Source organism: Chiloscyllium punctatum, chromosome 32, assembly GCF_047496795.1.
Source record: "Chiloscyllium punctatum isolate Juve2018m chromosome 32, sChiPun1.3, whole genome shotgun sequence".
NCBI lineage: Eukaryota > Metazoa > Chordata > Chondrichthyes > Orectolobiformes > Hemiscylliidae > Chiloscyllium > Chiloscyllium punctatum.
Genome location: NC_092770.1, coordinates 56465132 through 56481305, shown reverse-complemented (window position 1 = coordinate 56481305; position 16174 = coordinate 56465132). Strand labels below are relative to the sequence as shown.

At 41.2% G+C, this 16174-nt stretch overlaps 1 protein-coding gene across 2 annotated transcripts in view; it reads left to right on the top strand.

The window, feature by feature from the left end:
• LOC140458195 (lysine-specific demethylase 7B-like) overlaps window positions 1–16174 on the top strand; it is a 99266-nt gene that overhangs the window by 35197 nt on the left and 47895 nt on the right. For both annotated transcript variants that reach the window (XM_072552433.1, XM_072552434.1), the window contains exons 9-14: window positions 309–415; window positions 3250–3341; window positions 4268–4357; window positions 6542–6766; window positions 6855–6979; window positions 7828–7979. In XM_072552433.1, the coding sequence (XP_072408534.1) occupies window positions 309–415; window positions 3250–3341; window positions 4268–4357; window positions 6542–6766; window positions 6855–6979; window positions 7828–7979 (791 nt within the window). The remainder of the gene's footprint in view (window positions 1–308; window positions 416–3249; window positions 3342–4267; window positions 4358–6541; window positions 6767–6854; window positions 6980–7827; window positions 7980–16174) is intronic.

Here is a 16174-nt window from a genome sequence, read left to right as displayed (position 1 = left end):
TTCTCAATGGCCTTGCTAACGTCATTCAGTTTTTAGATTGAAGATCTTTGTACCAGGTGTTTTTGTCGTTTCATCAGAACTGCCCCTGAAACATTGATTTGTTTCTGTCCTCAGATGCTGCCAGTTATGCTGAAAGTTTGAGCGTTTTCAGCATTTTCTTTTTCCAGTTTACAGATTTTACTTTTTGTGAATGGATCTGGAGGTCTGTTTTCTTTAAGCTCCCCACCCCCCCCCCCCACGTCTTCCCCAAACTCCGTCAGGATCACTTCAGGTTGAAATTTATTTCTCATTGTCATTCTCACTCCCAGGGTATATGAGATGGAGAAGAGGCTAAAGACTCCGGAACTTTTCAAGTTTCCATATTTTGAGGCAATTTGTTGGTATGTGGCAAACAGTCTTCGGGAAACTCTAAAAGGTATGGGATGTAAATGAGAAGGAAAATACACTACTTGATTATTTCCTGTGTTGCACCAAATGTTAGGAGGAAACTGTTCTAATCGTGAATTTTACTCTGCTACAGCTGTCTCGTAACTCCCCAAACAAATGGGGTGAATTTTGGAGAGGACGAGTTTGGCAACTGCAAGATACCTCTGCTTGAAGTTGACAATGTGAACACCTTTCTTAATTTATAATGTTAATCCCTTTATTTGAAACCTGTGTAGACTGCCCTGTTTTATTTGCAGGATGATGAAGATTTGTTTGCTTATTGTTAAGTTTAATTGTTGGGGTTATACAGGATCTTTAGATTCAAGCTTGAAGTAGAGAAATGTGAGGTGGTATGTTTTGTGTTGAAAACTGAGATAATTATACAGCGGTGACGTATTAAAAGGAGCAGAGTGACTGAGTCGCTCAGATACAGAGATTTTTAAAGGTAAGGAGACGTCATGAGACCGCTGTTCATGGGATTCTATATTCAATAAATAATGACCAGACACCACAGTATGGAGGGAGTGCTAAACCCATATAAATTGAGTATTGTTGGAAAATACATCTTGTTGAAGCTTTTAGTCTTACACTCCAGACCACCATTGTAAAGAGGTGCAATATTTTGTAACATGCAAGAAGATGCGCTGATTTGTTTACAAGGAGCCTTTGATTAGTTGAGATATTACATAGAGCATAGAACATAGAAAAGTACAGCACAGAACAGGCCCTTTGGCCCATAATGTTGTACCGAGGTTTAATCCTAATGTAAAATATAGTAAGTTAACCTACGCACTCCTCAACTCACTGCTATCCATGTGCATGTCTAGCAGTCGCTTAAATGTCCCCAATGACTCTGCTTCCACCACCACAGCTGGCAGTGCATTCCATGCATTCACTACTCTCTGCGTAAAGAACCTTCCTTTGACTTCCCTTCGATACCATTCTCCTAATATCTTCAAACTATGACTCCTCGTACCAGTTAATCCTGCCCTGGGGAAAAGTCTCTGGTTATTACTCTACCTATTCCACTCATTATCTTGTATACCTCGTTCAGATCTCCTCTCTTCTTCCTTCTGTCCAGAGAGAAAAGTCTGAGCTTATTCAACCTTTCTTCCTAAGGCAAGCCCTCCAGTCCACGCAGCATCCTGGTAAACCTTCTTTGCATCCTCTCCAAAGCCTCTATCTTTCCGATAGTAGGTGACCAGAACTGTAAACAATTAGATTACTTACATTGTGGAAACAGGCCCTTCAGCCCAACAAGTCCACACCGACCCGCCAAAGCGCAACCCACCCAGACCCATTCCCCTACATTTACCCCTTCACCTAACACTACGGGCAATTTAGCATGGCCAATTCACCTAACCCGCACATTTTTGGACTCTGGGAGGAAACCGGAGCAGACACGGGGAGAATGTGCAAACTCCACACAGTCAGTCGCCTGAGGCGGGAATTGAACCTGGGTCTCTGGCGCTGTGAGGCAGCAGTGCTAACCACTGTGCCACCGTGCTGCCCACAATATTCCAAGTGTGGCCTCACCAGGGACTTGTAGAGCTGTAGCAAAACCTCGCGGCTCTCAAACTCGATCCTCCTGTTAATGAAAGCCAATACACCATATGCTTTCTTAACAACCTTATCTACTTGGGTGGTAACTTTGTGGGATCTATGTACTTGCACACCCAGATTCCTCTGTTCCTCCGCACTGCCAAGAATCCTGTCTTTCATCCTATATTCAGCATTCGAGTTTGACCTTTCAAAATGCATCACTTCGCATCTATCCAGGTTGCGAAGTGATGCATTACCATGGAAAATACACTACTTAGAAGCTAACAATTAACTGCCAAACTCTGTTTAAATTTAAACATGGGCTGACTCCTTCAGGCAATGCCTTGACTGATAAACCAAAAATGGTCATTGTTTTTATAGTTGAAACCACCACAATGTGCATTCTCTGCAAAGAACAAGACCCAGTGTTTTAATATCTGTAGCTTCCAGTACGAGCCAAACTGGTGGTCTTAAATTGGTTCTCAGCATAATGCCTGGCACACCTTGTTTTATTTAACAAATACTGTTGAATCATGAAATCAGAACTGGTGATGGTCACTGGTTTTATTTGTTAAAACATGGGCTGGTTGAATGCAGTCAGTGCCTTGTTTGGTGCAAACAGCAGAAGATATGAAGTTTTTGATGTGATGTATAGTCTTTGGAATGTGCAGCCTAAATATCTAGCATCATATCAGCACTGAACTTTATATATCTCATTACTAATTTGTGATCGACAGAACGTCATCTTGGTTTGTTACCACTTGTCAGCATTTTTCCTCATTCAGTATGAAATGTTGATTCTCTTGACTTTGGTCTTGTGAATGTCCTGGTGAGTGCAAAATAAAAAGCTTGATACAATATCTGTTTTTCCAGTTTTATTCACATTCTGTACTATCAAATGACTATATCTGTATGAAACATTGGTTAGGTCACAGTTTTGGGCATGTTGGCTTTGTAAGGATGTCAGTGCCATGGAGGGGCTATTTGCAGAGATAATACTGGGTGGACATGCTTTAGTCTTGACAATTATTAAAATAATTTTTCTAATGGAATGAAGGAGGTTGAATAAGAACCTGATCAAATGAAAAGGGATTATATATGGATTAATGAAGGAATGTGTTATGGAGTGGTTGGTTAGTTGGCTATTGTGTGGGTATACCAACTTTCTTTTTACATTGATTGATTATTTTTGTTTCTCAAATGATGTAATAGCAATAAATAAATGCCATTCTTGATTTATGGCTAAGAAAGTAAATTTGACTTCTTTGGTTCTGTGTTCAGAAATGCGAGAGGACAGTTGCCAACCACAGGAATACCTAATAGAAGGAGTCAAGGCACTAATCCCCACACTTAAATGCTGGATTCAGAAAGAGGTACAGTTTTGATTAAAAATATCAACTAACTAGACAAATAGGGCAAAATAATGCAGATGTTGGATTTCCAGAAATAAAAACAACAGCTGGGAGTACTCAGCAGGTCGAATAGCATCTGCAGACAGAGAAATTGAATGAATGATGAACATAGAATAGGACTGTAGAACTGGTGGTAAGTTGGTAATCTTTAAGATCTATGAGAGGTACCAAAGAACTGGAAAGTCAATAAAATACTCTTTTGGTCAAGCAAGGTTTCAGGGGAATGCTGTACCACAGGATACCAGTTTTCCATCTTTGGTGGGTAAGGCTTGAAAGACTCCCAAGTAGGGTCAAAAGAAAATTTGAACAATTGAGGATAGAAAACAGCAAGTCAGGTTGGATGCTTTTTCTGACTGGAGGCTGGAAGGCAGTGGTGTTTCCTAGCTCAGATCCAACACTTCCTTGGGTACATATTACTGTTCAAACGTGGAGTAAAATTTCAAAATTTGCCTATGGTACAAAATTTGGAAATGAGGCTGATGCCCGCTAACTCCAACTCAAGGATAAAGTAGTAAAATGTACGAGCATATTGAATTTAACAAAGAAAGTGTAAAGTAGTTCACTTCAGAAGGGTTTGGGAGAACCCTTTCATGGTTTTAAAGTATGCAGGGGCAATGGGTCACGTTGACTAATAACTCTGTCTGTCCCTAGCTCCCTTTTAAAACTATGAGCCACTGTTTAAACTGACACCAATATTTGTAGTCTGAGAGTTTGGGAAATTATTAGCGGAGCTTCTGTAATTTCTTCTCTTGCTTCCCTTAATAGCCCTGGATGTGTTTCATCTGGGGGTGGCTGTAATCGACATGCTCTCGATTATTCCTGTAAGGGTGGCGCATTTGTTTAAGAACACTTTTAAAATCCTCTTTTTGTATATGTTTTGACTATAGGGCTTGATTGACCGCCCATATGAAATCCCAGATCATATCAGACCAGGGCAGCTGATCAAAGAACTCGGCAAGGAAATTCGCTTTGTGGAGGTAAAAGCAGCAACAACTTAAATTAACCTGTTGGAGCACCAATTGTGATGATTTTGTTTGTATGACTAGGCAGGAAGGACAGAAGGCAATGGTTCTCTGCAAAGTCATTTTTTTTTGTACACTGATATAACTTGCCCCTCTAAGCTTCAGGTAACATTGCAATTGAATTATAAGGTCAACCTTGCAAATCATTTCAAATAGTCCCTGATTGTCCTATTTTGTAAAAGGTAGAAGCATCACTATAGATGAGATTCAAGTTTTGAATTCATAACCAAGTTCACTGAACTTGACTGTAAGAATCATAAGAACAGGAACAGGCCACTCAACCTGTTGTTCTGCACTGCCATTTAACATGGTCATGACTGATAGACCATTTCATGGCCTTTTACCCATATCCCCCTAATAACCCATTACACCATTGATAATCAAACATTCATCAATTTGACTTTAAATAAACTCCAAGACTGAGCATTTTTAAAGCCTGGTGGGGTAGATAATTCCAAACGGTCACCATGTTCTTAATAAAGTAAGTCTCTTCATCTTGGTCTTAAATGTCATCCCCCTTATTTTTAAATTATGTCCCCTTGTTCTAAACTCCCAAATGTGGGGAAACCTCTATCCTGCCTAATTCTTAAAGTTTTTTAAAATAAGTTTCAATGAGGTACAGCTCCTATCTTGTATCTTTTTTATTTGTCACCTTATTGAATGCCTTCTTGAAATCTAAATATGCCTCATCTGCAAGTTTCCCTTTATCAACTCTGCTTGTTGTATCTTCAAAGAACTGCAGCAAATTTGGCAAACATTAAGCCCCATTTTTAGAAAGCACGTTGACTGTTTGATTGCTTTAGGCTTTTTAAAATATTATGCCATTTCTTCCTTTAATAATGGACTGTAGCATTTTCCAGTCAGCAGATGTTGGACTACCTAGTTTTATGCTTTCTGTCTTCCTCCATCTTAAATAGAAGTATCATATTAGCAGTTTTCCAATCCATTGGAATTCTCCCAGAATAAGACCTGAAGACATACGAGCAAAAGAAAGCTGTTCAATGTTATCATGTCTGATCTGATAACCGTCTCCCTACTTTCCTGCCTTTTCCCCATAACACACTATTCCTTGAGTGATTAAAACTCTGCCTGTCTCAGTCTTGAATGTACTTAATGACCCAGCCTCAACAGCCCTCTGCAGTAACGAATTCCACGGATTCACTATCCTCTGAGAGAAGAAATTCCTGCTTATTTCTGTTTTACATGTACAACTACTTAATTAGAGATAATGCCCTCTGGCTCAAGACTTTTCCACAAGGGGAGACATTCTTTCTTCATCTACCCTGTCATGTCCCATAAGAATCTCCTATGTTTCAATAATGTCATGTTTCATTTTTCTAAACTCCAATGAGGTGCAGGCCACATCTAATCAACCTCTCCTCACAAAATAATCCTTTCATAACTGTTATCAGCCAGTGAACCTTCTCTACAGTGCCTCCAGTGCCAGTATATCTTTCTTTAGGTCAGAGTCCAAAGCACTTCACAGTAGCCTGACTCATGCCTTGTATAATTTTAGTAAAATCAGCGTACTTTTATTCTCCATTCCCTTTGAAATAAAGGCTAACATTCTGTTTGCCTTCCCCACTACCTGCTAAACTTGGATACTAGTTTTTTTGTCATTCACGGACACTCTCATCTCATTGATCTTTAGTTTTCTGCAATCTTTCTGCATTTAAGTAAAATTCAACTCCTCTATTTCTCATGCCAAAGTGCAAACTCTCCCATTCCTCTTATGTTCTGACTGCCAAATGTTTGCCTATTTGCTTAACCTGTCTGTATCTCTCTGCAGACTCTTGTGACATCCTGGTCACATCCTTCCAATGTATTTTTGTGTTGCCAGTTATGGAATATTTTGTCCTAACAATTCCACTATCTTTGTAAAAATGTCCTTTTAAAACTCTTGAATGTAGGCCATCAGTCTTGACAACTGCTCTTCCTCCTGAGCATTATGAAAGTTCTGCTTAAGTGTCTGTCACTGTGCATTCACTGACTTTCCCCTGGAATTCCTCTGGAATTTTCCAGAGTATAGATGACTACCAACTGTAATCAGTGTAGAGATTTATTTGGGTGATCTTTGTGCCTTCACGTTCTCTGTATCGAGATCTCTTTTGTATAAAAGGTCTGCATTTGTTTCTGCAGGAGATGAACACAGGAAATAAACCCATAAAGTCTCAGGGAATCACTGCCACAGTGCCAGCCACACGAGTCACTCAGGACAAAGGTTCCCCCTCCACTGTAAGCCCAGGCAAGAGGAAATGCAGGAGGCTGAGAGACCCCTCAAACAGGATACACTCAGACCTGGACATTCTGGAGCTCCACACTCGAGCTGTGTTGAAGAAAATGGAGATGGCTCAGTGGGGTGAGGTGGGTGGTGTACAACTCAGCACTTCATCTTTAACATAGTGTAACAAATTTCCCAACTAATGTATCTATGAATGTGTTTCATTAATAGGACAATATGTCTAGCTCCACATTGAGAGTAAAGATCAGCAAATCCTCATCACCATCTTCAGGAGCTGAGAAAGGCCCCAGTGACAATAACTTGCAATTGGTGCTTTCAAAAGGGAGGATTATTAGGTATGTGCCAAGATGTAGAATATTATAAGTATTAAAAGATCTTGCATTGAAAATAGTTCCACTCCTTCATCCACCTTCCTAGTTTGCCACTTCCTGTGGACCTCCAGAAGCATTGGAACCAAGGCACAGCACCTTGAGAGAGCTCTGTGTGTGAGAAGCACAGACAGGCAATTTGGCCTTTTGTTTAATGTCTGTGCCAGCTCAATTCTTGATGGCTTCACCATAAATTCACCAACTTCTCTTATTGTAATGTTGTATTCAACTCTGCTTCAAATCTTTTGTCCATAACAGACATGGTGGTCTCCTATCTCAATCACTCTTTGTTGCACATATTCCAAACTACAAAACTGTGTTTAGGAAAGTTCATTTAGCCTCTCTCCCTCGCTCCTTACTTTGTGAAAATTGAAATTTCTTGTCACTGTTAGTCAATTGGCTTCAAAATGCATTGCATTAAAAAGCTCAATTAAATCTCCTCTTGGGCTAATATGCTATATCTCATTACCTTCCTGTTTGAATATTGAAAGAGGTTTGAAACACTTTTACCTGTTGCCTGGCCATCCTGTGTCATGCATTGCCTGGCACAGCGAAATTTGGCTGGGCACTGATTTATGTACCCATAAATCTCAAGGGGAAGCCAAAAATTAGTCCCACTTAGCATCAGCATGTCCATGGAACATAACTGTGGGAGCAATGGATGGTCTTTTTCCATCTTATGCTATATTTAGGAAATCTTCTCCTTTGCTTCTTTTGACCCCCATAAATGTACTTTGGTGTGTGCATGCACTTTATAGTTCAGAAAATCTTCCCACTCACTGTTATAACCTGTTGAATTTTTTTTAAACCCTCAGTCATAACAGGGATGAGTTAGAGTTCGATCAATGCAGCACAGACAGTGAAGCTGAAGAAGAGGACCAGTCAGATGACCGGTGTAATAAGCTACATGAAGCAGATAGCTCTGATTGTGAGGACGAGAAATTAGAATCTCAAAATCCATTGAACAGTAAGTCTGGACTTGATTAAAGCAGTACCTATGATTATGGCGTTTTTAACCTGCTCATGACACAAAGACATCACTGGCTAGGCTATCATTTATTGTACATCCCTAATTGTCCTGAAAAGGTGGTGGTCAGCTGCCTTCTTGAACTTTAGAGCACCACAGTGCTGTTGGGGAGCTCCAGGATTTTGACCCAGCAACAGTGAAGGAATAGTGATTATTGTTCCAAGTGGGAATGGTGTGTGGCTTGAAGTGTTACTTACAGGTTGTTATTTCATGCATCTTCTGCCTTTCTCAGTTGAAGAGGTTGTTCGTTTGGAGTATTCTGCAGGTGGATGCTTGCTAAGTTACTGTAGTGCATCTTGTTGAGAGTGGATGTGGTGCCAATCAAGCATACTTTGTCCTGGATGGTGTCAGGTATCTTCAGTGTTGTTGAAGCTGCACTTATCCAGGCAGGTGAAGGGTATTCCATCAACTTCTGACATGTGATGTGTAAATAATGGACAGCCAAGAAGTACTCAATGCAGAATTCCCAACTTTTGACCTTCTCTAGTCTTTGTTGTATTTATATGGCTGAAACAGTTCAATTGCAAGTCACACATAACCATGGGGAAGTTGAAAGTGGGAAATGCAGTAATTGTAATGCCATTCAAACTCAAGGTAAGATGTTTGGATTGTTTCTTTGTTGAGATGGTCTTTACCTGGCTTTTCATTTAAACATGGATTCTTTTCATATATGAGGAGTCGTAAATGGTGCTGAACACTGCAATTATCAGTGAACATCATCGCTTCTGACCTTATGGTGGAGGGAAAGTCATTGATAAAGAAGATGAAGATGGTTGCACCTCAGGAATATGTTGGGTCATGTTCCACATTGCTGGTTAGATTCCAGCATTGAGTTGAACTGAAACAGCTTGACTCGGGGCATTCTGCTGTCATGAGCTTAGACAGACCAATGCTAACGAGAATACTTAGCGGACACTTTGTACCAGAATTTACTAAAGAATAGGATGCTGATAATGAATTGGTAGGAGTGGAAATGGAAAAGAATGTGGGTGAATGGGGTGAAAGTTGATTGAAGAGTTGACTAATGCAGCAAGATCTGGATAATATCTAGAATTGTGGCAAATAACACTCATGCTACACAAATGCCAGGCAATGGCCATCTCCAACCAGAAATGACCTTGACTCACTATCAACATCCTGGGGGTTACCATTGACCAGAAACTCAATTGGACTTGCCACATAAACACAGTAGTTACAAGAGCAAGTCAGAAGCTAGGAATAATGCAGCAAGCAACTCTCCCCTGACTTTCCAAAGCCTGTCCACCATCTTTCAGGCACAAGTTAGAAGTGTGTTGGAATACTTTTCTCTTGCCTGGATGGGTGCAACTCCAATAACACTTAAGAAGTTTGACACTATCCAGAACTAGACAGCCTGCTTGATTGGCACCACATCTACCACCTTCAACATTCAATTACTCCACAACCGATGGAGGGGCTGCTGGGTGTGGAGTTGGGAGGGACTGCTGAGTGATGGTAGTTCGGTAGAGCAATTGCAGATGAATCATGGAGGTGTGGGAAGTTGTTCCTCTTTATTACACCACTCTGGAATAAAAGTCTTTTGGTTTTATCAGTGGTCAGAGAAGAAGCTGAGACTGCAAGTGTGTTTGGAAAGGAGACCTGGAGGGCAGAAGTGCAGGAGCCTCAACTTTGCCATTGTCCCAATAGTTTTGAGGTTCTTTCATTTTGTCTGGATGAGAGTGAGGTCTGCAGGTTGTTGATCTAAATGATCATTGCACTGTGGTATAGGAAGCCATTCAAGTAAGGGCAGTAAAAGGGGATGTCGTATTAGTTGAAGACAGTCTGTGGTCCATGTAGGTACCACCAACAGGGAAGAACGAGAGAAGCATTTCTGAATAGTCAGTGTAAAGTGAAAAGAAACTAGGAGTAAGCCATTTTGGTCCTTCAAGCTTGCTCCTAAAAATTAAATCAATTCAATGTGATCACAGTTGATCCTCCAGCTCAATACCATATTTCAACTCTCTCCCCTTAATCATTGATGCCTTTAAAATCAAAATAAAGTCTGTCTCTTTCTATAATATATTCAGTGGCTTGGCTTCCACAACTTTGTGATTAAAGAATTTCATAGATTCACTACCCTTTTGATTAAAGAAATCTTTCCTCATCTTAGTCCTAAATGGCCTACCCCTATCATGAGACTGTCTGTCCTGGTTCTGGACTCCATTGTCAGGGAGAACTTCTTCGCTGCATCTAGTCTGTCCAGTTGTGTTGAAATGCTTAGAATTCTAACCAGATTCCCTAAACTGCATTTCAATCAGATTGCAGGCCCAATTGAACGAAACTCTCCAAGAACAATCCTGCCATTCCTAGAACTAGGCTAGTGAGCCTCCGCTGCATTCCCTTCCTTAGGTAGGGAGACCAAACCTGCACACAATCAATCCTGGGGAGTGTTGCTGAACAAAATGACCTTGGAGTGGAGGTTCACAGTTCTGTGAAAGTGAAGTCGCAGGTAGATAAGATAGTGAAGAAGGTGTTTAGTATGCCTTCCTTTATTGGTCAGAGCATTGAATATAGGTGTTGGGAGGTCATGTTGCAGAAGTACAGGACATTGGTTAGGCTACTGTTGGAATATTGTGTGCAATTCTGGTCTCCCTCCTATCAGAAGGATGTTGTGAAACTTGAAAGGGTTTAGAAAAGCTGTACAAGGATAGGCTGGGGCTCTTTTCTCTGGAGTGTTGGAGGCTGAGGAGTGACCTTGATGGAGGTTTATAAAATCTTGAGAGGCTTGGATAGGGTAAATAGATAAAGTCTTTTCCCTGAGATGGTGGGGGGGGGGGCCGCGTGTCAACAACTAGGTGGCATACATTTATGGTGAGAGGGGAAAAATTTATAAGGGACCTAAGGGTCCCTCTGTTTCACACAGTGTGTTTTTGGAATGAGTTGACAGAGAAAGTGGTGGAGGTTGGTACAATTAGAACATTTAAATGGCATCTGGATGGGTATATGAATAGGAAGGGTTTATAGGGATATGGCCAAGTGCTGGCAAATGGGACTAGATTAGATTAGGATATCTGGTTGACATGGACGAGTTGAACCTAACTGTGTCTCCATGCTGTACATCTCTATGGCTCTAATGCTATAGGTACATGGTTTGGAGGAGCCGGTGTTGAACTGGGGGGGATAAAATTAAACATCTCACAACAAATTCCCGCCTCAGGCGACTGACTGTGTGGAGTTTGCACGTTCTCCCCGTGTCTGCGTGGGTTTCCTCCGGGTGCTCCGGTTTCCTCCCACAGTCCAAAGATGTGCAGGTCAGGTGAATTGGCCATGCTAAATTGCCCGTAGTGTTAGGTAAGGGGTCGATGTAGATGTAGGGGTATGGGTGGGTACGCTTCGGCGGGGCGGTGTGGACTTGTTGGGCCGAAGGGCCTGTTTCCACACTGTAAGTAAAACACCAGGTTATGGTCCCAGCAGGTTTATTTGGAGGCACCAGCTTTTGAAGTTTCATCAGGTGTTTCACAACCACCTGATGAAGGAGCGCTTCGAAAGCCAGTGCCTCCAAATAAACCTGTTGAACTATAACCTGGTGTTGTGATTTTTAGCTATAGGCGCTGTCTCATCAAGTCCTTGTATAACTGCAGTAAGGTAGTTCTGAACTCACATCCTGTTGCAATGAAGTGTAAAATACTATTAGCCTTCCTGATTGTTTGCTATATCTGCCTGTTTACTTTGAATCTGGCATACAAGGGCACCCAGATCCCTTTGTATGTCCACACTTCCCAACATATAACAATTTATATAATACTTTGCCTTTTTGTTTTTCTCACAGAAATGTACAGCTTCACATTTGTCCATGTGTTATTCTATTTACCATGTGCTTGCCCAAATCACTTAACCTCTTAGTCGCCGCCTCCTACATCTCAATCTTGCCAAGTTTTGTGTCATCAGACTAGGAAATGTTGCATTTGGTTCCCTCATCCAGGTTGTTTATAAAATATTTATTTGTAAAACAGTGATCATTGCAATATCTTAGTAGTCACTGCTAGCTACCCAGAAGAAGACCCATTTATTTTCACTATGCATTCTCTGTCTGTTGACCAATTATCAATTTATGCCAATATATTAACCGCCAACCCATGTGCTTTAACTTTGCCCACTAATGTCTTACAAGGGACTTTATTAAAAGCCTTCCGAAAATTCAACAAATGCACATGACAATAAATAAATCAAATTAAATACATCACGTCCATTGGTTTTCCTTATGTATTAGTTATGTTTTTCACAAAACTTCAATAGATTTAATAAGCATGATTTGCCTTTCATAAAACCATGGACTTCTAACCATAAAACCATATCTCGTGCATCCAAGGAGCAGGAGAGTCAAAGTTTTGATTGAGAGCTCACACTTGAAACATCAATTCTCCTGCTCCTCGGATGCTGCCTGACCGGCTGTTCTTTTCCAGCACCACACATTTTCAACTTAGATCTCCAGCATCTCCAGTCCTCACTTTCTCCTAGTGACTTTTATCCAATCCTGTTCATGGTTTCTCAATGTTTTCTAATCATCCCTTTCATTATAGACTGTAGCATTATCCTAGTCATGATATTAAGCTAACTGGTTTCTCCCTCGCTCTGTAAATAGTGGAGCAGTTCCTACAGATATGAAGGTGGCAGAGTATGTAGAGTTTTGAAAGATGACCACCAATGCATTGAATATATCCAGGGCCACTTCCTTTTGTGCTCTGTGATGCAAGTCATCAGGCCCTGGTAATTTTGCAGACTTCAAACCCATTATTTCCTTAATTTAATCTTCTTCTTTAATACTGATTTCCTTCATTTCTAAAATTAAATTAGAGAGATGAATGCAGACTTGAAGACTGATGTGACAGATGTCGGTTCTGGTTCTTGGGGCACTGGCAGTAGTATTAGGGAAAGTGGATCTGTACTGTTGGGGCAGTCTATACCTGAACCCAAGCTATTTTAGTGAGATGTGTACTAGGGAAGTAGAGAGGATTTTGAAGTAAATGGTGGTGATAAGGGATCAAATTGGGAATATCTGGCAAATCAAAGATTGCAGACAAGAATATTGTAAAATTTAACAATGATTCAACATATAAGGTGGGAGATAATAATAAAATGACAAAAATACAGACTGACTATCTGAAAGCATGGAATCTGAGCAGGTAGCACCAATAGAAAAAGTACAATCTGGGAGCTATTGCAGAGACATGGCCACAGGATGATGTAGATTGAGATCTGAATGTTAAGAATACAAGGCAATTAAGAAGGTCAGGAACCTAGGAAAGTTGGAGGGGTGGCTTTGTTAGTCAGTGATAGTATTATTACAATACATAGGGATGAGCTAAATTCAGGAAAACAACACCTAGAAGTGGTTAGATAGTGATCAGAAATTGAGGGAAGATCTCCGTTGTTGAAGTGATCAAACTAACCTACATACCCTTCCATGTGCCGATCCAAGAATCATTTATATGTCCCTAATGTATCTGACTCTACTACCACTGCTGACAATGCATTCCATGCATCCACCACTCTGTGTAAAGAACCTACCTCTGGCATCTCCCCAATTACCTTAAAATTATGCTCCCTCGTGATAGACATTTATACTGTGGGGAAAAATGTCTCTGGTTATCCAATCTATCTATGCCTCCCAACATCTTGTACACCTCTATCAAGTCACTTCTCACCCTTCTTTGCCCGAATGAGATAAGCCGAAGCTCCCTCAACCTTCCTTCGTAAGACATGTCCTCCAGACCCAGCAGCATCCTGGTAAATCTCCTCTGCACCCTCTCTAAAGCTTCCACATCCTCCTTCTAATGAGGCGACCAGAACTGAACCCAATATTCCAAGTGTGGTGGTCTTACCAGGGCTGTACAGGGCTGCAGCATAACCTCGTGGCTCTTAAATTTAATCCCCCGATAATGAAAGCTAACACACCTTTGCCTTCTTAACAACCCTATCATCCTGGGTGGCAACTTTGAGGGATCTATGGATATGGATCCCAAGATCCCTCTGTTCCTCCACACTGCCAAGGATCCTGCCTTTAACCCTGTATTCTGAATTCAAATTCTACCTTCCAAAGTGAATCACTTCACACTTTTCCAAGTTGAACTTCCCCTGCCACTTATCAGTCCAGGTCTACATCCTGTCAATGTCCTATTGTAACCTACAATGGCCCTCCACACTATCCACAACTCCACTAACCTTCCTGTCATCAGCAAACCCACTCTTCCATTTCCTTATCCAAGTCATATAAAACTTGGAGCAGAGATCCCAGAACAGATCCCTGTAGAATACCACTGGTCACCAAGCTCCAGGTTGAACACTTTACATCTACCACCACACTCTGTCTCCGATGAGCCAGCCAATTCTCTATCCAGACAGCCAAATTTCCCTGTAACCCATGCCTCCTTATTTTCTAAATGAGTCCACCATGGGGAACCTGATCAAATGCTTTGCTAAAATCCATGTACACCACATCCACTGCTCTACCTTCATCAACACGTTTTGTCACATCCTCAAATAATTCAATCAGGTTTGTGAGGCATGTCCTACCCCTCACAAAGCCATGCTGATTATCTCTAATCAAACTATGGTTTTCCAAGTATTCATAAATCCTGTCTCTCGGAATCCTTTCTAATACCTATGCCCACCACTGATCTAAAACTGACTAGTCAGTAATTCCCAGAATTATCTCTGTTCCCTTTGTTGAACAAGGGAATAACATTTGCCATCCTCCAATCATCTGGCCCTACTCCAGTGGACTGTGAGGATGCAAAGATCATGGCCAAAAGCACAGCAATCTCTTCCCTCACTTCTTGTAGTAACCTAGATTATATCCTATCCGGTACAGGAGATATATCTGTCCTTATGTTTTTCAAAATTTTCAACATCAACCTAACATGTTCTTGCATATTAGTCTGTTTCACGCTGTCATCCGAAATATCAAGGTCCCTCTCTGTAGTGAATACTGAAGCAAAATATTCATTAAGGACCTTTGCTACATCTCTGACTTCAGGTGCAGGTTCCCTCTACTGTCCCTAATTGGCCCAACCCTCACTCTGGCCATCCTTTTGTTCCTCCTGTATGTGTAGAATGCTTTAAAGTTTTCCTTAATTCTACCTGCTAAGACTTATTCATGCCCTGATCTAGCTTTCCAAAATCCATTCTTCAGTTCCTTCCTGGGCTACCTTGTAACCCTCAAGTCCTATCTGATCCTTGCCGCCTCAACCTTGCGTAAGCTTCCTTCTTCCTCATATGACTAGATGTTCCATATCCTTTGTCACCCTAGGTTCTTTCAACCTACCCATTCCTTCCTTGCCTCGTGGGACAAACCTGTCCAGAACTATCAACAAGTGCTTCCTAAATAACCATCACATTTCTGTCATACATTTCCCTGAGAGCATCTGTTCCAAATTTAGGCACTCTAGATCATGCCTAATAGCATTGTAATTCCCCTTCCTCCAGTTAAATACTTTCCCATACTGTCTGTTCCTATCTGTCTCCATGAGTATAGTAAAGGTCATGGAGTTGTGATTACTGTCACAGAGAGATCTGACACCAGGCATGGTTGGTTGTGAAGCATTAAGTCAATATGGCCTCCCCTCTAGTCAGCCTATCTACATAATCCATCAGGAACCCTTTCTGCGCACACCTGACAAAAACTGCTCCATCCAAGCTATTGGAACTAAGTAGGTTCCAATCAATATTAGGGAAGTTAAAGTCAGCCATGACAACAACTCTGTTACTCCTGCACCTTTCTAAAGTCTGCCTCCAGATCTGCTCCTCTGTGTCTGTTGCTAATGGGGGCATGTAGAAAACTCCCAATAAAGTAACTGCTGCTTTATTGTTTCTGACTTCTACCCATTCTGACTCCCTGTAGACAAACCCTCCTTGATGATTTCCTTTTCTGCAGCTGTGTTACTATCCCTGATTAGCAATGCCACACCTCCACCACCTTTATTTCTCCCCCGACCCCATTCCTTTTGAAACATCTAAACTCTGGAACATCCAACAACCATTCCTACCTCAAGATATCTACACCCAGTAACAGTAAGCACAGGTAGGATGAGGCATAAAGTAAGAAATAATGATAATGCATGGAAGGAATCATGGGGGATTTGAATTATTACGTAGGCTGGAATAATTAGATGGGGGAA